Raw genomic sequence first — 27,444 nt, forward strand, 5'->3', positions numbered from 1 at the left:
CAAAAGCTCGAAATTCAAGTACAAATCAAAGTGTTTGCAAGACCTTTATTGACATTCGTCGATCCAGCCACCTTTTTACTGAGCAGAAAGGATGTCGGAGTCACCAGCATCGGTGATGGACAAGACGCTGGTGCGGAAGAGCTTACCGCAAGCGGTACCAAGGTCGATATTGTCTGTTGCAAGCATGCAGTGTTAGTAGTTCCATTCGAAACCTCCACCTGACATCGGATTATGATACATACTGCCGTTGTAGTGGTGGACACCAGTCTTGGACAACATGGCGTAGTACTCGAGCTCAGACTTGCGGAGGGGAGGGCAGTTGCCGGCAATGATGATCAACTTGGCTGCATGAAACGATGGTCAATTAGTCACTCGTCCTTTTCCAAGGCTCACGTACAGCAGTTTCTAATTTCACTCACCCTTGCCCTGACGGAGAGTCTTCAAGGTGGACTTGTAGCCCAAGGTGTACTTGCCAGACTTGGTGACAAGCTGGAGACGGGAGTTGATGGACTCGGTACCCTTGGTGGACTTCTTGGTCTTCTTGTCAACGGGAGCCATTGCTTACTGTCGATATCTTCAGCTAAGTACTAGTGGATGCATGCGCACACAAAGTTGGCACTCACCAGAAAGAATGCAAGGAAAAGAGGAAGTCTACACTGGGTGCCGCAAGCCGTGACGAACTTGCAGGCCCGCGCACAAAGGGAAAAAAATTTGGATCCAACCAAAGCCACCCAGGGGAAAGATCCTTGCTAAGTGCTACTACTCTGCAGGTTGTATATTTGAAAAGAAACAGTTGCTGTAAATGACGAGTTGGCCTTAGGTTACATAAACCTATAACTGATCCATTGCCAATAAACACAATGATAATTGTATATACTTCATTCGTGTTTAAAAAGTACAGAATATCGTGGAGAGAAAGCAGAGATATTATGCTGATTACGTTAGACAGTGATGATAACTTATACATCCCAGTGAATAATCTTGTATCTCGAACTATTGAGAGTTCCAAGTGTAAGCGTTCTAAAGTCTCGACAAGGGCAGCTATCTGCGAAATCCTTTATAGCTCACTGCAATGACTTTGATATCCCCATTTAAGAGTTATCAATATCCTTGGACAATTTGAAAGAAAAAGCGATCATCGTCTCAGTTGGAGTACGTTAGAAGCTTTTACATCAATGTAAAGACAAACTTAAGGAACGCTTATGGAGAAAAGCATATCCAGTGCCTGATTTCCTATGTGCTATGTGACTTTGGCGGGCCATGCTGAACTTATAGTTCACCATTTTCGGTTTTGACAGCTGTCCTTTCTTTCCCTGCCTTGTTCCTTTACCATGTCTTTACGCCTTATTGGTTTACGCTGTCTCTCCCAACGTCAATATGCAACTTCTGCTGTCAAACCCAACATTAAGCTCCTTGCGAAATTGCGCCAGGAAACAGAAGTCTCCATGAGCAAGGCCAAGGAAGCTCTCGTTAAGAATGACAACGATTATGACAAAGCGCTCAGCTGGCTTGCCCAAGATGCCCAGGTTTCTGGCGCCAAGAAGGCCCAGAAAGTAGCCGGACGTACTGCCGGTGAAGGTGTTATTAGCGTCGCTTCAGTAACAACAGACGGCGCTGCAAGCAAAAGCACTATCATTGAACTCAACTGCGAAACAGACTTTGTATCTCGCGGCGATGTGTTTAAAAATCTGGCATCACGCATTGCTGCTACTTCCCTCCTGTTGCACGAAGCCAGCAGTGCAAACACTTTGGAACATATCCCCGTCGAGAGCCTGTTGCAGGCTCCATTGATGCCTCAAGAAGGATCATCATCAGCAGCAGCGGCGGCGGAGGGACCCGTCGGCAAAACCATTCAGGAAACCATTGTAGAGACGATCGGCAAGCTTGGAGAGAACATTACTCTTCGCCGCGCTGCTATTGCAGTTGTGGATGGCGGTGCGTCGGCAGCGTACGTGCATGGTGGCGATGCTGCTACCGGTAAAATTGGCGGTATCGCGACCATCCAGCCACGTTCCAAGGAAGGTCTGACGGAGCAGACCGCTGAAGTGCTTGCAAAGACTGCTCGACACGTTGCACGCCAGGCAGTCGGTTACAACCCTCGCTATCTCAACGCACAAGACGTTCCAGCAGATGAATTGAAGGCACAAGCGGACGCAGATGCTTACCTTGCCGAAACTGTATTGACCCGTCAACCGTTCCTCCTCAAGCCCGATGTAACCGTTGCTGACTATGTTGACCAGACCGTGAAGGATGCTGGATTAAAGGACGGTGCCATTGTCAGCAACTTTATCCGTTGGAGCGTTGGTGAAGGCATTGAAAAGAAGGAGAACGATTTTGCCAGCGAAGTCATGAAGGCTGCCCAGGGCAACTAGATAAATGTAATATACACGTAACCTATATACATTCCTCGTCGATTTTAACATACATCCTACCCCTCTCAACTACCACACTGTTCACTACTTCTGCTATTTAGAGCTCCTACAGAAAAAATACATTTTATTTTCGATAGAATATAAAGGTATAGTAGATGCAAGTGTTACAGTTTTCGAAGACGAAGCTCTTCTTCATCGTGCGTTTGAAGACGTTGATGTCGGTGCAGCCAATTTTGACGGGTGGAATATGACCCAATGCAATTGGCAAAGTACAACTTTTTGCGCGCGCGGATGTGTGTGTGAGTGAAAAACGATGATAGCACCTTGCGATAACAACGAGTTTCTTACCTGAATGAAATTACCAATAAATACAGTAAATCCTGACCCAATGACCAGCTGCTTGATGAGATTAATGCAGTGGCGCTTGTCGGATCCACCGGCGATCGGGAACTTGCCAGGCACCACGACCGGGTGATACACCTCGCTATTTGGGTGCATGCCGTTGTTCCATGCATCCTGGCAGTCGTTAATATACACGTCTCGCTTCACTTTAAAGTATATCCAATGAGCCATGGTGATCATGAGGATCAATAGAACAAAGAACCAATTAACAATGTGGTATACGCGAATCAAAGTACGGCGTTCCTGATGAAAGCATCGATTAGCTTATCTTCCTCCTACTTGTTGATCTTTCATGATAGGCTTACAAAGAAGGTTACAAGGAAGCCAAATGCTGAGGTGACCGTGTATGCGACCATGATTGTGGCAAAGAAGATAAAAAGGCCATTAAAAGCAGCATCCGTCAAGGGCGTATCCACTTCCTGCGTAAAGGTTGCCCAGTCTCGCAAGTCTACAACAGGACAAAAATAATGCTCTAAGTAAAGACAAGCCTCTCTGCAGAGGAATATTTAAGAGGTTGTACCGTTCTGTTTGACAAAGGTGACAATGCTAAGAGCAAAGTAGACGCACTGTCGTGGTGGCAGGGTTTAGACACCATTGCAATCCAGATCGATCGAGTCCCTTTGTACTTACAAAGAGGATGCTAGAGATGCCTAGCACGCCTATACGTGCCGGGATGCAGCAGAGTATCTTGTCATCTGCCATCCAGTGCTTTACACAAAGCAGCAGGTGCCCGAAAAGGTGGTAGCCGGATCAAAAAGAGACTGAGCTTATTTGGCGTAAACAGACATCGTGCTGCTGCTGCTGTAGCAACGGCAGAAGTCTTGGCATTATTATCAGTCTGCAGCACCTATTGATAAGTTGATGCGAGGATGGTAATATTATACTATTAAATGCAAAGCAAACGAGCTACATGAAGCGGCAAATCGTATGCATTTGCTGCATATATATTCTGCTCGCCAGATCTTGAAATATATGGATGGTGCTGCAGAGTATAAATAGTATTCCCACTCTCTGCAACGCGAGGTGCTGATCAAGGTACACGGAGGGTCAGATATTAGCGTTGGAAGCCTTCGTATTCATGTTGCAAGCCTGTTGTTTTCAACCTACATACAAGTATTCCTGCAAAAAGGCAGTTTACCTTTCTTCCTTTCTTCCTTGTTTCTTTTTCCCTTTTTCCCATCCTCTAGTTCGCTCTTTTAGCACACTCTTGTTGGATAACATGAGCACACCGTCAATCCATATCATTCCTCGCAAAAAGCAGCTATTTAGTTGGATGCGCACCAAACATCCAATTCAGCCTGAACATGAACGGGTCACGCCGTCATCTCTGATGGAAGGCAGAATTTACTTGCTCAGAGTATCCACAGCCCACATTGCTATTTTTCAAGGTAGATCGTATATATAGCTTACAATGCATTCATGCTGAGGGATGCACACAGGTCTTGACGAAGACCTTTACTGCTTCACTATTTTGCGTATGTATGATCTAGTACTTTGATAGTAGAGTATTCAAGAAGAAAAAAGTCCCTCACATCCCACGGTCCACAGGGTATCTTGGCGGATCGCAGCCGCTTCGATGGTCGGAGGCAAGGTATATCGCCAGCGATTTTGCAGCGTACGAAGCTTTCGACGACGACGGCAATCCGCTTATCCAGTTCTGGTACGAACTCGGTGCGCGGGAACAAGCGACGCACTGGTTCGTCATGTTCGAAGAAGCTTGTCGTAAACAGCGCGAACTGTGCACGGCTGTGCCGACCCAAACAGATAGCAGCCAAGAGTACGTCCCGCCGCCGCCCCACTCTTCGCTTCGACGTTCGCCGACATTGATGCTGTTTCAAGACAGTGAGGACTACGAGCGCTCTGCATCCCCTGCTAACAAGGATCCCGAGTACCGATCTGCATACAAAGTAAAGCGCGCAGCTGCGCGGACTGCCATTGGGTCGCTGAAAAAGGGTTCGACTTGATAAAAGCGGGCATTTTGTTATCGTAACCCGACAATGTTGTGAAATGTTGATTCTCGTGTCTTTTTTGCATAAAATTCCTCCAGTTTATCCTGCTCTCGACGTAACTTGCTTTCAATTTCTCTGCGTCGCATGTTGAGATCGTCGAGAAACTGCGCTCGCTCAGTTGAGAATGGAGGAGGATGCGTAGCCTGCTCGGCCTTGATAGCTTCTACTTTGGCGTGTACATCTTGCAATGCATTGCTGGCGTTGCGCACTAGGAATAATGTGAGACCTTAACAGTGTCACGTACAAATACACCTTGTAGTTACCCGATGCCAATGTTTCTTCACAGATAGTCTGTTCCTGCTTAGATTTTTGGAGAGCGTGGTTGCAGTTTGATAAATGGACAAACATTGCCGCCAGCTGATCCGGTCCTATCGGTGCATTGTCGCTCTCGTTTGTCCCTGAAGCTCCTGCATCGTTCGATTCTTTGCCAGGCTATTGTTTACAAGTATATTGTATCAGACTACCTCCTAGGTTTGTTCGCCAGTAGAGTCCTACCTCGAACGCGTTTACAAACGCATTTATCTCTTGAGCAAGGTTACATTCTGCTGATACAAAAAGCGCCTCATTCAAGTACTTCAAGTCTACATTGCTCTATAAGTTTGGAGTCTTTGCAGGGAAACATCCTACACCTTTACCATTTTTCAGTATTTCAGCTTCGAATCGTGTCATTGTGTAATAGGAGCGTTAGTCAGGTAGGCAGCTGCCCGTCGTCGGAGTGGCCCCCTTTTAGATTTCTGCCCTTTTTAATGTGTTGGTGCGAGCAGCCACCACGTCCCATTTTTTTAAAAGTTTTTGCCAACCATGGAGACCAAGCCTGAGGAAAGATCGCCAAAGAGACAGCGCGCCGATTCGGTCGAAGAAGAGGCTGTCGAAGCAGAAACTAGCGAGTACACGGAAGAAGAGATCCAAAAGGGAAAACAGCTCATCGAGGCAGTTGTTGCTGGCGACCTGGCAAGTGTTTAAAAAAAGCCTATTGTAACACACAGCAGCGAGGAAGACGCATAGAAGCAACAGAGCGTATTCATATTTATATAATAACAATAGAGCAAAGCGAAGCAGTTGGTATCCGATGGCGCTGATATATGCTTCAACGGCGATGATCTGGGAAGAACGCCACTGCATCACGCTGCAGAGCATGGACACAAGGAAATTGTAGAGTGGCTACTTTCCGAGAGACATCCATACAACTTGTTGGATAAGCAAGAGGTCTCTGCAGGCGAGCTTGCGTTGAAAAATGATCACAAGGATATCTACGAAGTGCTAGTTTCCGAGGGTACGCGCGCTGAACTTTTGATCCGTGCGCTGAAAGCATCCTTTGGCGACGACGATGATGATGAAGAAAAGGGTGCGCCGAACGAAGATTATCTTCAACAAAAACTGCACTACGATGACAACAAACTGCTTGATGAAAACGACGACGCCGTCATGATGGGCTGGGAAGCACCTTTGATGGTCGAGCACGCCAAAGTCATGTGCCCTCGAGAGGGACTCGATGTATTGAACGTTGGTTTTGGTTTGGGCCTAATTGACACAGAACTGCAAAAGTACAAGCCGCGCAACCACTATATCATTGAAGCCCACCCTGATGTTTACGAACACATGAAAAAACTCGGTTGGGACAAGAAACCTGGAGTCACAATCCTCTTTGGTCGATGGCAGGATGTCGTACCTACATTGACGCAGACGTTTGATGGTATCTTTTTCGATACATATGGAGGTAGTTCATCTAAAAAAATCGCTGTGATATAAAGAGAAGAGTAGAGGTTGCTCACTTATACGTAATTCCAGAATTTTACGATGACTTGCGAGCATTTCACGACGCCGTTCCAAATATCTTGAACAGTGACGGCATTTACACATGGTTTAACGGATTGGGTGCAACCAACCAATTCTTCCACGATATTTACTGCCGAGTGAGCGAGATTGATCTGCATGAATTTGGTCTCGATACCGAGTATGTAGAAATACCCATTGGTACAGCGGACGAAAAAGGTGTTTGGGATGGCGTACGACAAAGGTAAGACTCAAGTACTCAATGTTGCTGCTACTTAAGTGCTGATTATTTTCTGTCTGTCATCATTCCTCCTACTCCTTTCTTAAAGATACTGGGTTCTTGATACATATAAACTTCCCATCTGCAAGTTCATCTCGTAAAAACTACATTCACATACGCATCTCTCCTTGTACATAGAGTTCTTTTTTTGCACCAAGAATACAATTTATTGTCTGCAAAGTCTCTCTTAAGCAGTGAGCTCCACAACTACACAAGGAAAAGGATATAATGAGTCACACCATACAAAGATATCAGGGTTCAAACAGCAACACCGAAACTCACCACCACCAGCAGCCTTGATCTTTTCCTCGGCAACCTTGGAGACGTAGCGAGTGCGGACAATGACGGGCTGGGTGATCTTGCCCTTACCCAAGACCTTGGCGTAACCCTAGCAACAGATGAGGCGAAAATATTCAGTCTTCTTTTCATCCCCAATTATATACACTCGGTTCCGTTTGATCCCTACCTTGGACAAAGTGTCGATGACAGGAACTTTTTCAGTGTTCTTGTACTTTTCACGGACACCCTCAGCAGCCAAAGACCAGATATTGTCCAAGTTGACGACAGGAGCCCAGTATTGGTTGCGCTTCAAGTGGAAGTGGCGCATACCAACCTTACCAAAGTAACCGGGATGGTACTTGTCCATGTTGGTACGGTGGTGGTGCTGACCACCAGCAAGACCGCGACCACCGGGGTGCTTTCTGTGCTTGCCAATACGACCGTGACCGGCGGAGACGTGTCCACGCTTCTTTCTGTTGTGGTGCAGACGGGTAGGCTACAGTGGGCGGGGCAATGTAACGTTAATGCCATGCTCTCGAAATGAATCCACATTTGCTGTTCGACGTAGGGAAAAGAAAAAGGTTGATCTATCGTCATCTAAACCATCCATCCCGTTCTTTCATGGTTCCATCCATCTATCGATAGCTTTTCCCTGTCCTTTTCCCTATCGGTGTGAACATGTGCTGGCGTGATAACTTACCATGGCGACTAAAAGAAGGGCAGAACAATCGTACGCACCGGTGGCCCCTACATGCTGGATTTCAAACACCGCTTCAAGAAGAGGCTCTAATTGCCAATTTGTTAGCCGCTATGCTGGACACTCAAAATTCTATTATTACTATCATATTCTCCTCGTTGATCCTCAGAAAAAGTTTAATGTCTCGAATAATAATTGAAAGAATACCTTGGTGCTACTTTGGTAAGTTTATTGCTTTATATATTGGATCAATTATACCATTTTTTCTGGTCTTAAACTTTGCAATGTATACTACTAAATATCCAAGATGTTTGTCGTTGACCAAGTGTTGATCCAACATCGACTGGTAGCATTACTATTTAAATTATTTAACGCTGGCAAATGATATATAAATAAGGCTGTTGCATTGTTAGAGTTGAAGCGTAACACAAAAGCCACGTTGTTCTGTTCAAATTCTTAAAGGTGCCCTTTTTCTGGAATATTACAATGTTCACGGACGAGAGGGAGGAGACTCTGCGAGAAGTTTGCGCTCTCGGCAACACCAAAGCCGTGCAACATTTCGTCAAGGCTGGAGTGAATCTTAATTCACAGAACAGAATGAATGGATGGTAGATAAATCAAGCATATGAACAACCGAGCAAGCAGCGCGTGAAAAGCTGACATGGAGTTTGAGAGCACAGGACAGCACTTCACTGGGCTTCGCACCGCGGGCAAGAAGCGGTTGTCCGGATTCTGTTGAGCAACGGAGCCGATCCGAGTCTCAAGACAAACAAGGGCCAAACTGCACTGGACCTTGCCGAAAAGTATCCGCAGATCACTGCGCTTCTTTCAACAGTAGCTCAAAAGAGCCAAGCTGGTCCTGAGCCTGAGCTGCCTATCGTTCCTACTTATATGAAAGAGCCTGATCTGGAAAAGTCCTGGCTCTTGCCAGATGAATTTGCTGAAGCCAAAGTCGAAAACAGTAAATATATCTGAGAGATTCTGCTAATTGCGTCCCTGGGCTAACAACAGAGATGGAATGCGCGAATAACAGTTATGCGTCAGCGGGCTGCAGCAGAGTCTTTGAAAAAGTCACCAGAACCAGAACAATTGGCACAATCAAAAGCATCTAATGCCTCGACTTGTAAGTTCCAATTGATTATAGATAGGTCTTTTTCTTTCTCATCTAGAGGAACTTATTTTTCTTTCTGTAGCTAATGAAAGAGAGGTACTTGTATATCTATCTTCACGATCGGATGAAAATATCCTCGGATCAGTGTACCTGAAGAATGAACCCATAGAATCATCAATCTCCTTGATTAAAGAGGTAAACGGAATCTAAGGTTCCAGTGTGTTGTCGATTCTCACATCGATGCATACGACCGTCGCTTAGGAACTCGATGGCCTACCCGAGAACTTTTCCCTTGCACGACACAATGGAAAAGTGAGCATCCCGATCAGTACAAAGCAAATGGAGAAACCTCTGTTGGATATCTTTAGAGGCGAGGATGATGTGTTGGTGATCTTGCCCAAAGCGCCGTGATAAGAATAAACTTGAGTCGGATTGGTGCTGCCCAATCACCGCTTCCGCGGATCTTGCTTTGTTGCCCTAACCGCCCCGCTCCCCACCACTCTTCTCTTGTGTGTGTGCGTGTGTGCGTTGCGTGCGGTTGCTCCCACGATGGCGAACGATTCCTTTTTACCTCTGCTATCCGATATCAAGAAACCAGACGGTCGTATCATAAATGTGACGCACCAGATACCCTATGAAATAGTTCTAGATTCCAACGGTGCCTGGAAGTTTACGAATCGACGTGGCCACGGTGCCATGTACTCTGGCATTCAGTCGCTGCAGAGAGACTGGGATGCAGTGCACATTGGCTGGACTGGTGCAATATACGAACAAATTCTTCCGGAGACCTCGGTCATACAGACTGTGAGCGACGCCGATAAAGAGAAATTGACAGCTGATTTATTGCAGCTCCATGGATGCATCCCGTTGTTCCTTGACAGCGAGAGTGTTGCTGGACACTATGACGGATACTGTAAAACAAGTAAGCATATCGTACTTTACACTGCTGATGCAACCCATTTATCTCAATATGTTTGTGGTCACTGCTAGTGCTCTGGCCGTTGTTCCACTATCTACTGTGGAATAATGCCACAGACGGTCGATTAGAACGTCGGCAGTGGGAGGCGTACGCCGCAGTCAACCAAAAATATGCAGATCTCGTGGTCAAACATTATCGCGATGGAGATATCAGTAAGCAGAGGATGATCACGTATGGACTGGGTGATGATGATCAATATACGCTAACTGGACCGACCGCTATGCAGTCTGGGTGCATGATTACCACCTGCTTTTGGTTCCTGGAATGGTCCGCGAGCAATTACCCAAAGCAAGGATTGGTCTATTCGTCCATGCACCTTTCCCGAGTTCCGAAATTTTTCGATGTTTGCCAAGTAAGGGAACCAGGAGGAAGGAAGAGAAAAGCAAAACACGGACCTTATCGGCAATGGCATGATAATTAATCTGATTCTGTAACCATTGCCAGAGCGACAAGAGATTCTTAGAGGCATGTTAGGTGCCAATCTTGTTGGGTTCCAGGTAACATATTGAGAGAGGAAACGCCCGTTACATTAGATATACTGAAAGAAAAATGGTCTAGACATATTCATATTCGCGCCACTTTATTTCTACATGCACGCGTATCTTTGGAGTCGAGTCAACGCCGGAAGGTATCGACGGAGGAGGACATTTCTGCCACGTCGGAACGTTTCCCATCGGCATCGACGCAGACAAAGTAGATAAAGCACGGCAGGACGAGAGCGTTACGACCAAAGTAAAAGCCATAGCAGAAATGTATCAGGGAAAGAAGATCATTGTTGGCAGAGACAAATTAGATCTTGTCAAAGGCGTCCTGCAAAAGCTTGCAGCGTTTGAGAGATTCTTGTTAGAATACCCAGAGTGGCGAAACGAGGTATATCTTATATTGTATTCTTTTCGGCTGCTTGACTCACACACCGATTACATAATAGGTCGTCCTCATTCAAGTTACAGAAGGGAATGCCACCAGCGAATCGATAAAGTTGGAAAACAAAGTGTCAGAGATAGTTGCACACATCAATGGTACATATGGCTCGCTGGAGTTCACGCCTGTTCACCATTATCACCATCACGTACAATCCGACGAACTGTATGCATTACTTTCTATCGCTGATGCAGCTCTCATCACGGCTGTGAGGGATGGCATGAACACGACTAGTTTGGAGTATATCATGTGCCAGCAAGATAAGCACGGTCCATTGATCTTGTCAGAGTTTACCGGCACGGCTGGATCCATGAGTTCGGCGTTGATGGTCAACCCCTGGGACTATGCAGGCGTTGCAAAAGCTATCAACGATGCGCTGCTCATGTCCAAGGAAGAAAAGATTAACCGACACATGGTAAGTACTGGAGGAGAAAGAATTCTCGCATTTTGCGGTGCAGAAAAAGAATGACTCATTTGCGGACATAGCAATTACTGGATCATGTCAAATCGCACACTGCCTCGTTTTGGGCGCACTCCTTTATAAAGATGCTCCTCCAGTCCATCGCCATTAATGAAAAGACCAGCAACACGCCATTGTTACAGCCCGACTATCTGATAAGCAAATACCAGCAATCAAAAAGGAGATTGCTATGCTTTGATTACGATGTAATGAGCTATCACCGCGTCGAATCAAAAATTATATCTGCTGCTAACAGGATTTTATCCAGGGAACGTTGACACCTATTCGGAAAACTCCCTCAGCAGCCGTACCGCCACCGGATATGCTCGCAGCTCTCGAAAAGCTTTGTGCCGATCCAAGAAACGACGTCTGGATTATTTCAGGCCGTGACGAGAATGCTCTAGATCGCTGGCTGGGTCACATACAAGGCATTGGTCTGAGCGCTGAGCATGGCTGCTTTGTAAAGTATCCGAGCAGCGAAAAATGGATCAACTTGACAGAACACTTTGACATGAGCTGGAAGCACGATGTGGTTGATATATTCACGTATTACACAGAGCGCACAAGCGGCAGTTTCATTGAGCATAAGCGTTGTGCCATCACGTGGCACTACCGCCTCGCCGATCCAGAATACGGTGCTTTCCAGGCCAAAGAATGCCACAACCATCTGGAAAATGCAATCCTGTCAAAGCTACCCATTGAAGTGCTCGTCGGCAAGAAAAATCTAGAAGTCCGGCCGACGTCCATCAACAAGGGAGAAGTCTTGCAGCGGCTGCTAGGCGCAAAGGAATACGATTTTGTCATGTGCTGCGGCGACGACAAGACAGATGAAGATATGTTCAAGCGTCTGCGGGGACTGGCAGACGACCAGAACTTTTCAGTGATGGTCGGCGCAGAGGATAAAAAGACGCACGCCTTGTGGCGTTTGCAGAATGTACAGGACCTGATCAACACCATGACGGCTATGGCGGCCACTTTGTAACATATATATTTATACATCACCTATACACCGTATCTTGTCTCTACTTGGTAAAGCATCGGAGAATACAATACATCGTTTCAATGAATTCAAAGTTTCAAATCCAACGACAATGCAATCAAAGAATGCCTGCATGTGTGGTCTTTTCTCTCTTTTTGTATGTTTGTGTGCATGTCTATTGCCATACATCGTTCCTATCCAGCTCTCCTTTTTTTTCCTTTCTCTTATGTGTACGGGCGCGTGCACGGTGCCATCCTTTTGTGTATATCTATAACATCCTCCCTTCTTGCTCATGGCAACGACGACAGACGATGAAAAGTCCAACGCTTCTACCTCTCAGCAATCCTCCTCCAGCAGGCGACCTCCATCGCAACTACGTGTCGATACATCTAGACCTCCGGCGACCACCGATGAAATCTTATCAGCAGCAGCGAGCCGGATGTCAGCACGGATAGGCCGGCATCCGCGACCGGAGGATCTGCAGCGAGCGCAGTGCCTCATGGCCGCTGCAGAGCAAGAAAAAGAGCAAAATGAAGCACGACGGAAGAAAACATGCCCAGATTGCTGGGTGCTGACGAGCTGGATATTTACGTGGTGGATCCCGCCGCCTTTAATGCGGCTATTTGGCAAGTATAAAGTACTAGAGTGTAAACTTGGTCGGCTTATTGAAGGTCTTTAGGTGCGCAGGATAGGCAACAGCGGCAAGCCTGGCGCGAGAAAGTGACGCTCGTCATTATCATTATACTCTTGTGCATCATCGTCGGATTTTTGACGTTTGGATTCAACGCAACCGTGTGCGGCCGCCAACCAACACGTATTCGCCCAACAGGCGTCAACGAAGACCAGATTATTATTTCCGGAAGAGTATTCAACGTGAAATCGTTCAAGCATCCAACACCCTACCCTGGAATTCCGGCCACCGGCGACTTGCTGGAAATGGGCTACGGCGGACGCGATCTGTCATTCATGTTCCAAACGGTCAACTACAACTGCAAAGGCATCTTTCGACCGATTCGACCCGATGATTCTCGTGGCAATGTCGTAAATTACTTTCCTTGCGTGCCTATCGATCACAACAATCCAAAAATTAACGCGACCGATAATCCAAAACGGGATGGATGCCACATCAGCAAGAAATCTCGAAACGCTTTGAGAAAGCTAGAGGTCGCAGGAGATATTTATTACAACTGGACTGATATCCAGCAACCTGGAACCAGCCTAGTTGCATTCAATGGGTAAATATATACTGTTTACGATATCTGCATAGCTAAAGGTCTAGGTGTGAGGATAAAAATGCTCACCACTTTCCCAAATTTGTGTAGAAACGTGCTTGACTTGTCTCGATTGCGATATCTTGTACCAAACGTACCGATGCCGATACAGATCGCGCAGATCGTGGGTCCTGGAAGTGCACTTATCGGCCGCGACGCCACGTATTGGCTAAGCACTACTGCCGATCGGTACCTCATCGGCAAATGTTTGACAGATGTGCTCAAAGTGGGAGTCTTAGACTCACGTTCCACGGGATGCATCATCTCCGACGTTGTGCTTTGGGTATCACTCGCTGTCATTCTAGGCGTTGTCCTGATCCGGTTCTTGCTTGCACTTGTATTTGGATGGTGCATATCGTGGAAGCTGGGAAGCATCCGTGAAGAAACCGCCGAGGAGCGACGGAAACGCCAAGAAGCTGTGCTTCAGTGGGAAATGAACAATGTCGAGCAGATGCATTATCCCAGACGACGCAACAGCGTATCATCAGTTGAAGAGCACAGCAACGTTCCTGAAGGGTCGACCGCTTTCACTGCAAGTCCAATAGCAGCTGGAGGCATGGATCACGGCTTTAATAATGCCAGTATCGCTACAATCTCATCAAATCGCGCCAACGTTGGCTCGCAACAGTTTGGAGTGACACCACGTACAAAAAGACGATTCTTCCCAACCACGTCGCGGTTCACGCAACCTCATTCGCCTGGATACTATGGTTCTCGGTACGGCCTGGAGCGCGCTGCAGCGACGCGCCCGCCAACAGCGCCTTCTTCTCCAGGCAACTTGCCTTACACAATTAGTTCGAGCTTTTTCCAAAACATGGAGACCATGGGTACATTGCAGAACGAAGCTGCAGTGAACGATCAAGCGCAAAAGCAGTATAATTTTAACTTTGATCTGATCCATACGTTCATGGTGGTCACGTGCTACTCTGAAGGCGAAGAAGGTTTAAGAACAACGCTTGACTCGCTTGCGAAAACCGATTACCCTGCGTCACACAAGATGCTGCTCGTTATCTGTGACGGATTAATTACTGGATCAGGCAACAGCATGTCGACGCCAGATATTGTACTGACAATGATGAAGGATGACCTTGTACCTCGAGACCAGGTCAGGGCAGCGAGCTATGTGGCCATTGCTGACGGTGTCAAACGGCACAATATGGCCAAAGTCTACGCTGGTTACTACAAGTACGCTGACGACGATGAAACGCCCGAAGAGGAGCAGCAGCGAGTGCCGATGATAGCTATTATAAAATGCGGCACGCCAGCTGAACGCAAGCAAAAGAAACCAGGCAACCGAGGAAAGCGCGACAGTCAGGTCATTCTAATGAATGCAATGCAAAAAATATACTACAGCGACCGCATGTGCGAGCTCGAGTATCAGTTTTGCAAGGCTATCGTCAAGCTGACCAACCACCACCCGTCCCGTTTCGAGACGTGTCTCATGGTCGACGCTGACACTAAAGTTTATCCAGATTCTCTAGCTCGTATGATCGCTACCATGTCCCGAGACCCATATATTATGGGCTTGTGTGGAGAGACAAAGATTGCAAACAAGAGCGACAGCTGGGTTACGGCTATACAAGGCAAGTTTTCACTCGCATTGATAGATCACGCACCACTGGCACTAATATATACACATGCATGACAGTGTTTGAATACTACATTTCTCATCATATGAGCAAAGCGTTCGAGTCCATCTTTGGTGGCGTAACATGTCTTCCTGGCTGTTTCTGCATGTATCGTATCATTGCGCCAAAGGGCGACCGTTACGTGCCCATCTTTTGCTCAACAGATATCGTCGAGAGTTACTGCGAGAACGTAGTTGATACTCTGCACAAGAAAAATTTGCTGTTGCTGGGCGAAGACAGATACCTGACAACACTCATGCTTCGCACGTTTCCGAAGCGCAAAATGGTCTTTGTTCCTCAAGCGGTAAGATATCGAAACATGATGTCGAAAGCACATCATTTTTTTGTTCTCTTTCTGATAAAAGTGATCGAGTAGGTATGCAAGACTGTTGTTCCGGATACCTTCAGCGTGCTGCTATCACAACGCCGGCGATGGATCAACTCGACTGTGCACAACCTCTTGGAGCTCGTGCTTATCCGTGATCTGTGCGGCACTTTTTGCTTCTCCATGCAATTCGTCGTGTTTATGGAACTTGTCGGCACTGTCGTCTTGCCTGCCGCCATCTCGTTTACACTTTATCTCATTGTCATATCCTTCTTTGTGCGGCCGGTACCGATTATCCCATTGATGCTGCTGGCAGCTATTCTAGGTCTGCCGGCGGTCCTCATCTCGCTCACTACGCGCAAAATGGTCTATGTCGGTTGGATGCTGGTCTACCTATTGTCTCTGCCTATTTGGAACTTTTTGCTGCCGGCCTATGCATACTGGAACTTTGACGACTTCTCGTGGGGCGAAACCAGACAGGTGCAAGGCGTCAGTGGATCTGGCGAAGATCACGGTCGCCGTCAGGGCAAATTCGATGGCAAAGATATTGTCATGCGCAAATTTGAGGATTGGGCTCAGCACGAACGAAATGCACTCTCTACAGAGAGCAAACCTACTCCTCCAGCTCTGGTTCGATCATACCCTGCTATTTACTATGGCCATTAAAATCGCATACATATTGTAAAGCTTTTAGTCCTATTCTTTTCTTCTTTCTCTTTAAAGAAATATCAAAAATTCTATCCTATCGTGTAGTCATCGGCTGCAAGGAAGATATCCTTTGAAAATTGTGCAGGTGTCTCTGTTTCCAAGTTGTAGGCTTCAACCACATCCACGTCGCAGATGAGTCGTTCGCTGACAAAAGAGACAATGACAGGGAAGAAACCGTTGGCATCGTCGCCAGGAATATTGCACTCCAATGATCCGGACTTATTTGAGCTATTAATAACGGGCAGTTGCCACTCGAGTACGCGACGTTGGCGGTCAATGTTGTAGTTTCCATCAGCGTTATGGACGGTGGCGACAGGTTCAACACTGTGCCCACAAATTGCCATCAGTAAAACACGAACATTCAGGAAGTATATAATAGAATCACACTCACGGTAAAGGAATAGAAATAATGACATCGCGTAGCTCAAGGTGCTCTGCTTCCAACTCGTATTCGATATTCACATCGCAAGTACCGTCTCCGGCAGGTGATGGCCAGCAATTGACTGGATATAAAGTTAGAGATTGAGGATCGAAACGACACAGTTTCACCGACTTACTTGAGAGCGGTACAGCGGTTTCGTCGCGCGTGGAAAATTTCCATCTGACAACTTCGAGATTCTGGTTGATAGGGAATGATCGTGCAGTGTCTCGCATCTGTACGATTTTGTCATTTTTGAAGACATTTTTATCTACGTTGGGGTGGGTCTAAACGATATATATATATAGTTAGTAATGAAACCTTTCTCACATTTAGCACTGTGATCTCACCTTGAAGTTGATAGCAGGGTCATCTGCAGTCTGAAGACTGAGACGCAGTCTGGCGTTAGAGGCATCGCCGACACGTAACGTGAGCACGCCTCGCACTTCCATTTGTTCCAATCCACCATCTTTGTTTGCTGCCAAGGAGACCCGTTCCTCGATGGAAACGTGAATACTGGAAATATATGCATTGAATTAATATGTACTCATGACTCTCCCTTTGCTAATTGTTTCCGCTTTTTACCCTTCTTGGTTCTTTGGTGTGCCGCTGCTGAGCGAAGATCTTGAGGACTTCAAGAGTGGTTCTTCGACTTCTGTCTTGATAGCTTCAAACAAGTCTGCAGATTTAGGCTTACGGCCCAACTGCATACCACGAGCCTTGGTCGATGGGGCAGGAGGAGTTGAAGAACGGCTGCAACGGTGGTCAGTTACTATCCAAATTGACCTGCCATCTTTCTTTTTGTTACCTGACGTAAGATGTAGTTTCCAGTGAGCTTTGCACAGTTGGTTCCAAGGCAGGCGAGAAACGACCACCCATATAGTTGCTGGAGCTGAAGTTTCCTTGCATGAAACCCTGTCCTCGCTTCTGTGCTTCCTTCTTTTGCATCTCGAACTGTTTTGCGCGTCGCTTGAGCTCCTCCTTGGCCTCTTTCTCTTTGTTCTGATTTAAGGTTTAGAGAAAACGAACATGTCCCTTTCCTCCACTTTTCAGACTTACCTTGGCGATGATCTCTTGTATTCGTTCTTCGTGACTTTCCATTTCAATTATACTCTTCACTTGTGAGAGTCCCACATTTTCTCTGTATCCATCCGAAATGATCTCGTCAAAGGCGCATAAAAGCTCGAATGCGTTTCGTAGGATATCTTGCTCGTCGCAGGATCGGCAAATATCAGTGACTACACGCGCAAAGAGGTGAAGAGACTCGATATCTTGAAGAATGTTAGACTTTATATGTCGCGTGTGAGTTATGAGCCCTCGCAAAGTATACATGTTGATATATTTCTCTCTCTCATGTTACCTGGCGGTTCGTAATGAGGACCATGAACAGGTCTTCAAGAGGTTGATACACATAGCGAACGTGTTCCGTCTCGACAGTCGTGTGTTGTTGACCAGTGCTGGTGAGTTTAGGAAACGAGGCTAGCAAGCCTTCGATGCGAGAGCGTTGCATCTCTCGAAACTGACGAGAGATGACGGCTGCGTACAGAACATTGATGAACTTTAGCTGTTTAAGGTACAAGGCTGCATTTCTATATTTACCTTTTCCGCTTTTGGTGACGATTGAAGCTGCCAGGACAACCTAGAGTGCTGCTTTAATACCGAGTCCATTTGCAGGAATTGTACAAGTAAAGAGTCATTACCATGAGGAGGGACGCGAGGTTATTTGAGGCAGCAGTGTGAAGCGGAACGTGGCGATGGGATTTGAAGTGGTCGATCGTGGCCAGCAGACTCCGCTGTCCTCACAGCGTTCGAACACATCGTATTGTCCAAGGTGGCATATCGTCGTGATATGGTATACTACTTCAGGGTGTTGAGAAAGCAAATAATACCTACTTGATGTATGTAATGAATTACCATCTTTTTCTGCACTCTTTCTGATTTTGCACATCACGAATGGATACCGGCAATTAATATACATACACACATACATACATTCATTTACGTGGAGACATATATACTTTAACCTATAGATCATCAATTACACTATCAAAAACATTTCTTTGGTCAACAGCTATAGGGAAAATGCATCAGATCCCCCTTTTCATACATTGCATATTGCTAACTCGTGTGCCAGGATATTTTGCTCTTGAATCTGTGGTAGGCTGTTCACTTTCAAGGTTTCCTAACGTAGTCGTTTACGTAACATATTATTCGAGCTATTCACAGTACCTATCAGTGACAATAAGCATCTACAATCTGTAGCCGATACTCGAGACGAAGAAAAATAATATAAATAGCATAAACATATATCTTACAGTACTCGTAGAAATAGATAAACTCGCATAATTCCATTTTTCTTTCTTGCCCGTCCTTTTTTCCCTTTCTCTCTCTTCCCCTCTCTCTTTTTCTTTCTCGCTTTGTTGTGTGGGTGTAGATCCTTGCCGTATACGCGGACATTGAATGCCCCGTCTCTCTTTTACTGAAAAACTCCCTTGCTGTCGAATCCGCATGGACGATACACAAGATCAGTTCACAAAGAGCACCAGCGAGAAGCGCAGTGTGTCTGATCAGGAAGGAGACGAGCGCTCGCAGAAACGAGTGAGAGTTGATGATCAGCAGTCATCGCAGTTGACAGGTGCGTGAAGTTGGTTACTCAGGCCAAAGTGTGTGTGTGATACACGCTAACAAAAAAAGATAAAAAATATTTAGTTGAATCCACTGCTAATAGCGACAATAATTCATTTATTGATATCGAGGAAAAAACCACCGGAGCAACCATACACGACCATGACTTCGATGCAGATTACAACGAAGAGTCGGATGAAGATTGGGCTGAAGGCAACGAAAGCGTACACAGCGAAGCTAGCAGCACCTTTGAAATGTTTCACTCGGCGTCGTTTGGTCCTGCGGGTGCAGATGTAACATCCGTTGACTACGACGAACCCAGTAAGTCGAACAACTACCACCTGAAGAGTAACTGGATGATATACTGATACATGAATTAGCATGGACAAGCTTTACACCAGAAGAATGCGAAAAACTGCAAGAGGAAGCTAAACATCTTGGTAAGCATATATATAAATATATATACGAAAAAAAGAAAAGAGATGGTTTGTTAAAGTTTTTGCGGCTGTTAGGTGTTATGAAATTCATGAAGAAATATCACGATGCCAAGGTCCCGGTTGTAAAGCTTATAGAAGCATTCAATGTTGCGCTGGTAAGTGCTTTTTATTTGCATTCGAAAGGACGTCCGCAGTACTCTAACGTCTATTATTCACAGCATCCCAGCGTAGCAGCCATGGCTTTAGAATCACAGCTTTGGGCTCTTCTACGCGCAGCTGTGAGCCGATTCATGCGACGCCGAAAACGTCTAGATACTGTAAATACCTTGGAAGACGTAGTAGAACTGCTTCGAAAAGCAAACAATGTCATGATTGTTACCGGAGCCGGTGTATCTGTATCATGTGGCATTCCCGATTTCCGGTCGGAAACAGGCATTTACTCGCGACTGCAAGAATTTGAGCTAGATGATCCGCAACAAATGTTCGATATACAGTATTTTCGCGAGTCACCGGAAATATTCTACTCATTCGCCAAAGAGCTTTATCCAAGCAATTATGAGCCGAGCCCCAGCCATATGTTTGTCAAGTTAATGGAAGAAAAGGGCAAGCTGCTCCGCAATTATACACAGAACATCGATACGCTGGAGCACAAGGCTGGTATTCGACGGATAGTAAACTGTCACGGCAGCTTTGCTACTGCTAGCTGCGTGACATGCGGTTACAAGTGCGATGGCAAAGAAATCGAAAAGTATATCTTTGAGCAGGTAATAGGAAAATACGATTAGAGAGCATGCAGGGCAATGCAAGGCTGAGAATATATTTTGGTACAAAGGGACTAACAGGGAAGGTTAATTCTTAGAAAGTGCCACCGTGTCCAAAATGCAGCGCGCTGAATGAAGGCAAGCCGCAGACCGTTCAAAGCGACGACGACGATGAAGGTAGCTGGCGGCCGCCAAATCGTGGAGTTTCTGTCATGAAACCAGTAAGCAGAAGGGTTGGGGGGAATGCTATTATTAATAGCTGGATCTGTTAATTCGTCGGTTTGCATAGGATATCACATTCTTTGGCGAGAGCCTGCCGGCCGAATTTGATCGGTTATTGGAGCTGGACACGAACGTCGTAGACCTGTTGATAGTCATGGGATCATCGCTTAAAGTATCACCTGTGTCCGAGATCATGACGCAAATTCCGCACAGTGTACCACAAATCCTCATCAACAGAACCCCCATCACACACATGACCTTTGACATACAGCTATTGGGCGACTGCGATGTGATTGTTCCGGAACTATGCAGAATGCTTGGATGGGACCTGAAACATCACAAATTGCCTGGCGGAAGTGCTCTCAGCGACGAGAGCTGGGCTCTTAGTAAGCAGGGAGACGGCGACCTCGTAGAGATAGTAGATCCAGAGACAAAGGCCATCAAGCACAAGGAGCAAAAGGTGTGGAAATTCCGCAGGGATGGTTTGTACACCTTCCCCGGCGCCGTCGTTACGGATAGGTACCTTGAGCAACCTACCAGGTAAGTATCCTCCTCCAAACTGTATGGATAGTTCCTGACATGACGTAAGCGTCAGGGTCGTATCAAGCGACGACGAAAGTGAAAGCGGCGATGATGATAATGATGATAGCACCAACAAGAATGAGGACAGGAGCACGGAAGACCAGGAGGCAGCGCAGGAGGAGGAAAAGCAACCTTCTCAAACGGCGGAAGGCAACGCCCAACGTTGCTGAAACATGGGCATTCGTTTATTATAAATACAATGTGTAATAAAGAAGATTCTTCGGGGATATTTGCATTGTAAACTTTCGCTCGTTCCTCTCTTCCTGCATGAAATCAGAGATGTCTGTGCAACCACATCCCGACAGCGGAAAGAGCACTACCTCCCAGGTGGCACCTGGGTCGCCTTTTCCTATGCTAATGCTTCCTCAAGATGACCGTCTCACATTTCTCTTGCCTCGTCCGGTTTGGGTGAACGATCTTGATGTAACTCACTGCACAGCTTGCGATGCTGCATTTGGACCGCTCCGTCGAAGGGCAAGTATATATGGGTTTCAGACTCGGAAAACACACGCAAAGGTTACTCATGCATACTACCTTGTTAGCATCACTGCCGACACTGGTGAGCTTGTTGCTTTTAATAAGCAGTGTTTGTGTGTGCGTACCATGTATTAAACGTTGTCCGCCAGTGGAAACATTTTTTGCAACGACTGCTCGTCTAAAAGCGCACCTCTCCCGCAGCTCGGATACGGTTCGAAGCCAGTCAGAGTATGCAAGAACTGCTTTGAAGTCGCCTATCTAGTGACATACGCCGTTGACGATGATCACGGTCTATCCACGCAGGTGAATATCATTAAGGCATGTGAAAACAAGACGTTTTGATTGCTGATGCTTTTACCCTTTTGCGTTTCACTGTAGATCCACGGCGCCCGAGGGTTACTGGAGTTGATCGAAAAAGATAATCGTATGTGTCGTTCTAAATGCTGTGGATAGGCCGTGTTCGATTTTTCTCTAATTCTTTGCGTGTCGTGATAATAGCTGGCGACCTACATAGTTTGGTTGCATATGGCGGTGTGGATGCTCTCGTGTGGCTCTGCAGATCATCGAGCAGTACGCAGCTGCATCATCTTGTTACGACTATACTCGCCATCCTTGCTGAGAAGGGTATGCTCACCTTTCCTTTTTAACATCATGTTCGCATTTTACTAATAGCGTCCCATATAGAATCGGTGCGGCCTGTCATCATCACTAAATGGGCATTGCCTGCAGTGTTGCATCTTATCGACTATTACGTCTATTCTAGTAACAACAAGCAAGAGACAATAAAGAGGAAGTCTCCATCAGGGTCCATACAATCGAACAACTCGGGAAGTCCAGGAAATCATTCGCAGATTACGGTACGCTCGACAGAGGACCAGTCAGAGAGAGCTCGTCAGGAGATGATTTTAGAGATTATCATCAACTGCACCCATATCATTTACCAATTGGCTCGTGCAGGTAAATGTTTGTATCAAAACTAGCACGACCAAGAGTTCTTATACCACGTGTCCAGGCATCCTAAGCTCGGTCAACATTATCGATGAAGGTGCCCTGGATGCTCTCTTAACTTTGGCTGCGTACGATCCTGAACTTGCAAGAGATGATAATCAGAGCACGAACAGCAAAGCTGAGCAGCAAGAGCAATATCAGTTGGAAGAGCGAGTATCTATCATTCAAAGCTGGGCTGCAAAGGCTGTATCCGCTATCAGTGGAATACGTAAGAACGAAGACTAGATGAAAGGAAGATTGGCATGCATACAACCAACCGAAAACTATATATAGTTGCTAATCAGCCATATGTCATTGACGTGTTGAGAGGAACAAATCGGTTTGCTAATTTACTCAGATCGTCCAACCAAGAAGTCGTAAAATATATGGCAAAAACTATCGCTTATTTGTCTTTACGGAATGGTAAACGTCATACATATGAACCAGAACTAACGGATAATTGACAATAATTTAAACAGACAAGTATAAGGCTGCTTTGCTTGAGGGAGAAGTTGCACGCGCATTGGTGTCTATCATCGTGGTATTGCCGCAAGCCGATGGCGAAAACGACGACGATCAAGATCAGCATCGTCAAGATCTCTGCTTTTATCTATCATGCAACGTTGATGATACAACGTCAAGAGAATCCAATCCAGCGGCGGTGTCACATGCATGCTGTGCTTTGGCCAACTTTGCTACGAACAGTAAGATATTATTGTTTAGAGAATAGATGGTCAAAAATATCCGATGTGCCTAACCAACTTCATTGAAGGTGAATCTCAAGCGGTCTTGACATCTCTACCAAGGATGCTGAAGTATATCTGCAACGTCCCAGCTGCATTTTCAGACCATTCAGAAATACACCGCCACATTGCACGATGTATTGCTAACCTTGCGCTTTACGGTTCGTAACTGGTTAAATACATTGAGAGATTTGTTTGTATACTGAGTGCGTCTACTAGGTGACAATTATAACATTATGATCTCGACCCAGAACGGCGCCGAAAATGAAAACGATGCATACAATGTTATTCCAACATTGTTAGCTATGGGACTCAGCGCCAACGTTACCAAAGATGTTCAACGGCACATTGTGCGTGCTATTGATAACTTGAGTGCGCAGGGTACGTTTTAAAAGGCAAAGAACATTCTGCTCGAAACAAAGCAAGCTTACGCTAAAAATAACTATGTAGTGCCTAACTCTGAAGATGACAAACAAAAGTGGCGAAATGTATTTCAAGACGTATACCCTTACGTTTCGAATATCTTGGAGAATAGCAGCGATGAAGATACCTTGAAACGAGCGCAGAGTATTAAAGACAGAGCTGAAGCAGCGATGGAAACCAAAAAGAAGAAACCAAAGAACAAGAAAAAACCAACCAAGGAGAACGGGACATCGTAGATAGAGAGAACATTACTGCAGTAGTTTCATTACGCAAAGCATCACAACATTAAACAAATTCAAGTCGCAAGAATGCAAACATGATGGTTTTAGTATGAATAAAGGCTATGAACAAAGGCAAATTATATATAGTCATTCATTCTTTTTGCAAATCCAATTCAACGGCATAAAAGAGCAAAGGGGATTACATGTAGTACATGACCTTCTGAAGCTCGGGCTTGACAACAGCGAAAGATGCCATCTGCTGTTCAGAGTCCATGGACTCGGAGGTGGCTTCAGTGTCGGACCAGTTCTCACCGCGACGGTGGAAACGAGCACGAGCAGCGACAAGATCAGCATAGTAAGCAGGGGGAACAATGGAGACAGCACGGGTGGCACGGCCGTAGATGTAGCAGAGGCGGTAGGTCAAGTCTTGCAAGGAGTCAGGAGTGAAGTTGTTGTCGTCATACAAGACGTGGTAGTGAGTAGGGCGAGAAGTACCCTGCAAACCAGCGTGTGACTGAAGGTAGAAATCGAATTCGAAAGGATGGACAATGTCGGTATCGACAACGGTACCAGGCAAGCAGTTGCCGCTGCGGTCAGAATCGCGCTGATCCATGGGGAAGAAGCGGGCGTGGTGGCGCTTCTGAACGACAACAAATGTGAGAGTCGGCTTGTAGTTCTTATCCAAGCTTGCGCAAGCGGCACGAATTTGGGAAACTTCACTCTGCAAGACTTCCTTGAATTGGCCTTCAGAGACACCATCACGGTAGAAGAGGATACGTTCAGGCTTCTGACCGCAGGTCTGGTAGAAGCTCTTGAGCAACTCCTTGACCATGTTGCCGAGATCAGCAATGATCTCAGTACGGTTGGCTTGGACACGGATTGCAGAGGCGTAGCGAGAAGCACGAGCATCCATGCTTGCAGTAACTGCGGCAACGGAGGGACGGTTCATATCGCCAGGAGCAGGGTGGGTAACGTCGGCACCAAAGACGATGGTGGGGCGCTGGGAGATGAAGGGTATCTGAGGTGGAGACAAGAACAGGTTCATACCACCAAGCTTCATGTTGACCTTGAGACAGACGTTAGCGCAGTACTGCTTCTTGGCATCAGCGATGTGCTTGCTCTGGACACACTGTGTAGGAACACCAATGACGGTGTCAGAGATACGCTTGATCTCAGCATAGAGAGGAACACCAGTGTTGGGCAAAATGCAGAGAATCAATTGAGGAGTAGCCTTGGCAGCATTACCGGCCTTCAACCAGGCTTCCTTCAAGGTACGATCAATGTTACCCTGAGGATCAGCGTTGGTGATTGGCGGGGTGCGGTTGACAACGTTCTAAACAAACATGAGTTAACAGAGCTGCAATGGATACTTTACAAACTGATGTACATACCAAGCCTGTGTCAATGAAAGTCTGGCACAATTCACGGACAAAACGCTGAATAGCAGGCATGGGGACTTGGCCAGCGAAGTTAACGACAGACCAGGAACCGAGGACAGCACCTTGAGCGAGCTTCTTGCCACGCAAGTTCCAAGCACCACCCTGAGGAGCGAAAGTATGGTCAGGAGTGCTGTTGTGGTAAGAAATTTGAGGAGTGGGAAGAACGCGAGCGTTGACGACGGCCATTTCAGGTTTGACGGTCATACCGCATTGCTGGAGGTAGGGGTTTTCACGGTACTTCAAGAGGTTCAAACCAGCATTGATCTTGTTGGCACGGATATTGGGCTTCTGACAGGTGAACTTGATCATATCAGCGGTCTGCTTCTCGTTCAACTTCTTGGTCAAGCGCTGGCCAGGGAGAAGCTCACAGACTTCCATAGGCAAGAAGATATCGCGCTTAACGACAATGCAGGGCAAGAAGGGGTAGGAGAGACGCAAGTTGTACTGCTTGCTGAAATAGGCAGCGACGGACATTTCGTTACCGGCTTCATCCCTGAACATGGTGCGTTCGGCGGGGCTGGGAGTGAGCTTGGTGATCTTGTATCTGAGCTTCTTCTCACCACGGTGGGTAACGGCGATCTTGAGACCCTTGAGTTGCTTCTCAAGCTTCTTGATGTCACGGTCAGAGATACCACGACGAAGTTCATCAATGGAGCGACGACCAAGGTACTTGACAACCAAGTCAGAGATGCGGCCAGGCTCGTGGAAAGCAGTGGCGCTGACGTCGACGTTGATGTACATTTTACCTGCGTGACGCATCGAGCGTACAGTTAGTGATATTGTGTAATCGCTGAGAAAAAAATTATATACGAAGACTTACCAATACCAGGACGGGCAGATTGGTAGAAACCTTGCCAGACTTCAGCACCGTTGGGGAGAGGGCGGCTGTCCTGGGGGGTGAAAAATGAGCGACCAACAGTCGCGTAGATAGTGCTAGGCACATGACGGATGAGGATGTCGAGGAACATCACAGCTGATTGATGATGGGACAAATCAATAAATAAAATTCAAAGAGCACATACGTTTCAGATGATTTTACCAGTAAGACAGTTGGCGGTTTGGGCGCTCTGGCCATTCAAGAAGCGGTTGAGTTCTTCCATGTTGATTTCACCGGCCTTCTTGATACGGATCTTGAAGTTGTTACCAGCGCGCTTGGGGGCGTCAACCTCCTGAAGCGTAAGCTACAACGAAGAAATTGTCTATGTCAGAATCAAGGAGCGACTACGAGCCATGAAACTACTATTTTTGAACTTACATCGAAAGCTCTGGCATTTTCTTCACCCAAGGGAAGCACCTTAGGGGAGAATACGTTCTTGCGACCGTCGAAGACAGCCTTGATACCCTTCAGGGCACCCTGACCATCTTGTTCCTCAAATGCTTTCCAGACTTTGCGGTACAAAGCTGGGGGAGCGCTTGGAGGATCAATAGTAACATCGTAGTGGTAGATGTTGCCAGTGGGGAACGAAAGGACTTCAAAGAAATTGCTTCTAACGCGAACGGGCTTGCCAGCTTTGCCAACGCCGGGGCGCTTAACGAATTCAGTGATTTGGAGAGACATAAAGAAAATGGAACGGCCGCGCCAGCTGTGGTTGTTTATATATGGACGCTCCGTCGTCACTATTGATCAAATCTCCGCATTGTGAAACTTTGGCCAACGACAAAGGCTGCATTGTCTTCCACATTGAGAAAGCAAGGAGCAAACTTTACCAATTGGCGAAGTAATTGTTGGGTTCCTTCATTTAGCTGATTTCCTGTTGGATTGTCTTCTCGCCAGCGATGAATTAAGGAAGTAGAGTCCGAAATGATCTTATTCTATCATTCATCTCTAACCATTTTTGAATGTTCCTCCTCCAGGCGTAAGAATATTTTTTCTTTAATGATGATCTACAGTTCTTTATTATAATACGAGTAAAGA

At 46.4% G+C, this 27,444-nt stretch overlaps 15 protein-coding genes across 15 annotated transcripts; 9 read left to right on the forward strand and 6 right to left on the reverse strand.

The window, feature by feature from the left end:
* Positions 1-75: 75 nt before the first annotated feature.
* Positions 76-558, reverse strand: VTP01DRAFT_1226 (60S ribosomal protein eL30; the record flags this gene model as incomplete). The annotated part of the gene is made up of 3 exons (XM_069379553.1): positions 76-173; positions 243-344; positions 420-558. The coding sequence occupies 3 exons, from the start codon at positions 556-558 to the stop codon at positions 76-78; spliced, it is 339 nt and encodes a 112-aa protein (XP_069238634.1).
* A 773-nt stretch (positions 559-1,331) lies between these two features.
* Positions 1,332-2,372, forward strand: VTP01DRAFT_1227 (uncharacterized protein; the record flags this gene model as incomplete). The annotated part of the gene is made up of 1 exon (XM_069379554.1): positions 1,332-2,372. The coding sequence occupies one exon, from the start codon at positions 1,332-1,334 to the stop codon at positions 2,370-2,372; it is 1,041 nt and encodes a 346-aa protein (XP_069238635.1).
* A 164-nt stretch (positions 2,373-2,536) lies between these two features.
* VTP01DRAFT_1228 (uncharacterized protein) lies at positions 2,537-3,476 on the reverse strand (the record flags this gene model as incomplete). Its single annotated transcript, XM_069379555.1, has 5 exons — positions 2,537-2,647; positions 2,721-3,017; positions 3,080-3,222; positions 3,295-3,340; positions 3,405-3,476. 5 exons carry the CDS (start codon positions 3,474-3,476, stop codon positions 2,537-2,539), a joined length of 669 nt encoding a protein of 222 aa, XP_069238636.1.
* A 517-nt stretch (positions 3,477-3,993) lies between these two features.
* On the forward strand, positions 3,994-4,738 carry VTP01DRAFT_1229 (uncharacterized protein; the record flags this gene model as incomplete). The annotated part of the gene is made up of 3 exons (XM_069379556.1): positions 3,994-4,162; positions 4,214-4,249; positions 4,323-4,738. The coding sequence occupies 3 exons, from the start codon at positions 3,994-3,996 to the stop codon at positions 4,736-4,738; spliced, it is 621 nt and encodes a 206-aa protein (XP_069238637.1).
* A 17-nt stretch (positions 4,739-4,755) lies between these two features.
* On the reverse strand, positions 4,756-5,452 carry VTP01DRAFT_1230 (uncharacterized protein; the record flags this gene model as incomplete). The annotated part of the gene is made up of 4 exons (XM_069379558.1): positions 4,756-4,991; positions 5,047-5,215; positions 5,279-5,364; positions 5,419-5,452. 4 exons carry the CDS (start codon positions 5,450-5,452, stop codon positions 4,756-4,758), a joined length of 525 nt encoding a protein of 174 aa, XP_069238638.1.
* A 132-nt stretch (positions 5,453-5,584) lies between these two features.
* On the forward strand, positions 5,585-6,937 carry VTP01DRAFT_1231 (uncharacterized protein; the record flags this gene model as incomplete). The annotated part of the gene is made up of 4 exons (XM_069379559.1): positions 5,585-5,734; positions 5,828-6,500; positions 6,572-6,800; positions 6,886-6,937. The coding sequence occupies 4 exons, from the start codon at positions 5,585-5,587 to the stop codon at positions 6,935-6,937; spliced, it is 1,104 nt and encodes a 367-aa protein (XP_069238639.1).
* An 86-nt stretch (positions 6,938-7,023) lies between these two features.
* VTP01DRAFT_1232 (60S ribosomal protein uL15) lies at positions 7,024-7,818 on the reverse strand (the record flags this gene model as incomplete). The annotated part of the gene is made up of 4 exons (XM_069379560.1): positions 7,024-7,043; positions 7,119-7,224; positions 7,303-7,611; positions 7,816-7,818. The coding sequence occupies 4 exons, from the start codon at positions 7,816-7,818 to the stop codon at positions 7,024-7,026; spliced, it is 438 nt and encodes a 145-aa protein (XP_069238640.1).
* Positions 7,819-8,298: 480 nt separating this feature from the next.
* Positions 8,299-9,334, forward strand: VTP01DRAFT_1233 (uncharacterized protein; the record flags this gene model as incomplete). The annotated part of the gene is made up of 5 exons (XM_069379561.1): positions 8,299-8,420; positions 8,493-8,773; positions 8,846-8,935; positions 9,006-9,118; positions 9,185-9,334. 5 exons carry the CDS (start codon positions 8,299-8,301, stop codon positions 9,332-9,334), a joined length of 756 nt encoding a protein of 251 aa, XP_069238641.1.
* A 138-nt stretch (positions 9,335-9,472) lies between these two features.
* On the forward strand, positions 9,473-12,265 carry VTP01DRAFT_1234 (uncharacterized protein; the record flags this gene model as incomplete). Its single annotated transcript, XM_069379562.1, has 8 exons — positions 9,473-9,845; positions 9,914-10,054; positions 10,129-10,254; positions 10,347-10,399; positions 10,461-10,772; positions 10,831-11,238; positions 11,310-11,489; positions 11,552-12,265. 8 exons carry the CDS (start codon positions 9,473-9,475, stop codon positions 12,263-12,265), a joined length of 2,307 nt encoding a protein of 768 aa, XP_069238642.1.
* Positions 12,266-12,554: 289 nt separating this feature from the next.
* VTP01DRAFT_1235 (uncharacterized protein) lies at positions 12,555-15,178 on the forward strand (the record flags this gene model as incomplete). The annotated part of the gene is made up of 3 exons (XM_069379563.1): positions 12,555-12,892; positions 12,955-13,497; positions 13,585-15,178. 3 exons carry the CDS (start codon positions 12,555-12,557, stop codon positions 15,176-15,178), a joined length of 2,475 nt encoding a protein of 824 aa, XP_069238643.1.
* Positions 15,179-15,207: 29 nt separating this feature from the next.
* VTP01DRAFT_1236 (uncharacterized protein) lies at positions 15,208-16,152 on the forward strand (the record flags this gene model as incomplete). Its single annotated transcript, XM_069379564.1, has 2 exons — positions 15,208-15,465; positions 15,538-16,152. 2 exons carry the CDS (start codon positions 15,208-15,210, stop codon positions 16,150-16,152), a joined length of 873 nt encoding a protein of 290 aa, XP_069238644.1.
* A 71-nt stretch (positions 16,153-16,223) lies between these two features.
* On the reverse strand, positions 16,224-18,315 carry VTP01DRAFT_1237 (uncharacterized protein; the record flags this gene model as incomplete). The annotated part of the gene is made up of 10 exons (XM_069379565.1): positions 16,224-16,518; positions 16,586-16,697; positions 16,752-16,899; positions 16,963-17,128; positions 17,198-17,365; positions 17,421-17,614; positions 17,672-17,899; positions 17,973-18,148; positions 18,212-18,251; positions 18,313-18,315. The coding sequence occupies 10 exons, from the start codon at positions 18,313-18,315 to the stop codon at positions 16,224-16,226; spliced, it is 1,530 nt and encodes a 509-aa protein (XP_069238645.1).
* Positions 18,316-19,120: 805 nt separating this feature from the next.
* Positions 19,121-21,409, forward strand: VTP01DRAFT_1238 (uncharacterized protein; the record flags this gene model as incomplete). Its single annotated transcript, XM_069379566.1, has 8 exons — positions 19,121-19,247; positions 19,322-19,558; positions 19,618-19,677; positions 19,750-19,829; positions 19,893-20,438; positions 20,534-20,656; positions 20,725-21,197; positions 21,247-21,409. The coding sequence occupies 8 exons, from the start codon at positions 19,121-19,123 to the stop codon at positions 21,407-21,409; spliced, it is 1,809 nt and encodes a 602-aa protein (XP_069238646.1).
* Positions 21,410-21,506: 97 nt separating this feature from the next.
* On the forward strand, positions 21,507-24,105 carry VTP01DRAFT_1239 (uncharacterized protein; the record flags this gene model as incomplete). The annotated part of the gene is made up of 12 exons (XM_069379567.1): positions 21,507-21,713; positions 21,782-21,798; positions 21,866-22,019; positions 22,095-22,140; positions 22,215-22,340; positions 22,401-22,673; positions 22,729-22,932; positions 22,998-23,126; positions 23,183-23,407; positions 23,476-23,607; positions 23,666-23,827; positions 23,897-24,105. The coding sequence occupies 12 exons, from the start codon at positions 21,507-21,509 to the stop codon at positions 24,103-24,105; spliced, it is 1,884 nt and encodes a 627-aa protein (XP_069238647.1).
* A 184-nt stretch (positions 24,106-24,289) lies between these two features.
* Positions 24,290-27,087, reverse strand: VTP01DRAFT_1240 (uncharacterized protein; the record flags this gene model as incomplete). The annotated part of the gene is made up of 5 exons (XM_069379569.1): positions 24,290-25,423; positions 25,482-26,275; positions 26,350-26,502; positions 26,569-26,710; positions 26,785-27,087. 5 exons carry the CDS (start codon positions 27,085-27,087, stop codon positions 24,290-24,292), a joined length of 2,526 nt encoding a protein of 841 aa, XP_069238648.1.
* Positions 27,088-27,444: the final 357 nt, after the last annotated feature.

This window comes from Rhizomucor pusillus (genome assembly GCF_041956525.1).
Source record: "Rhizomucor pusillus strain CBS 183.67 unplaced genomic scaffold VTP01scaffold_10, whole genome shotgun sequence".
NCBI lineage: Eukaryota > Fungi > Mucoromycota > Mucoromycetes > Mucorales > Lichtheimiaceae > Rhizomucor > Rhizomucor pusillus.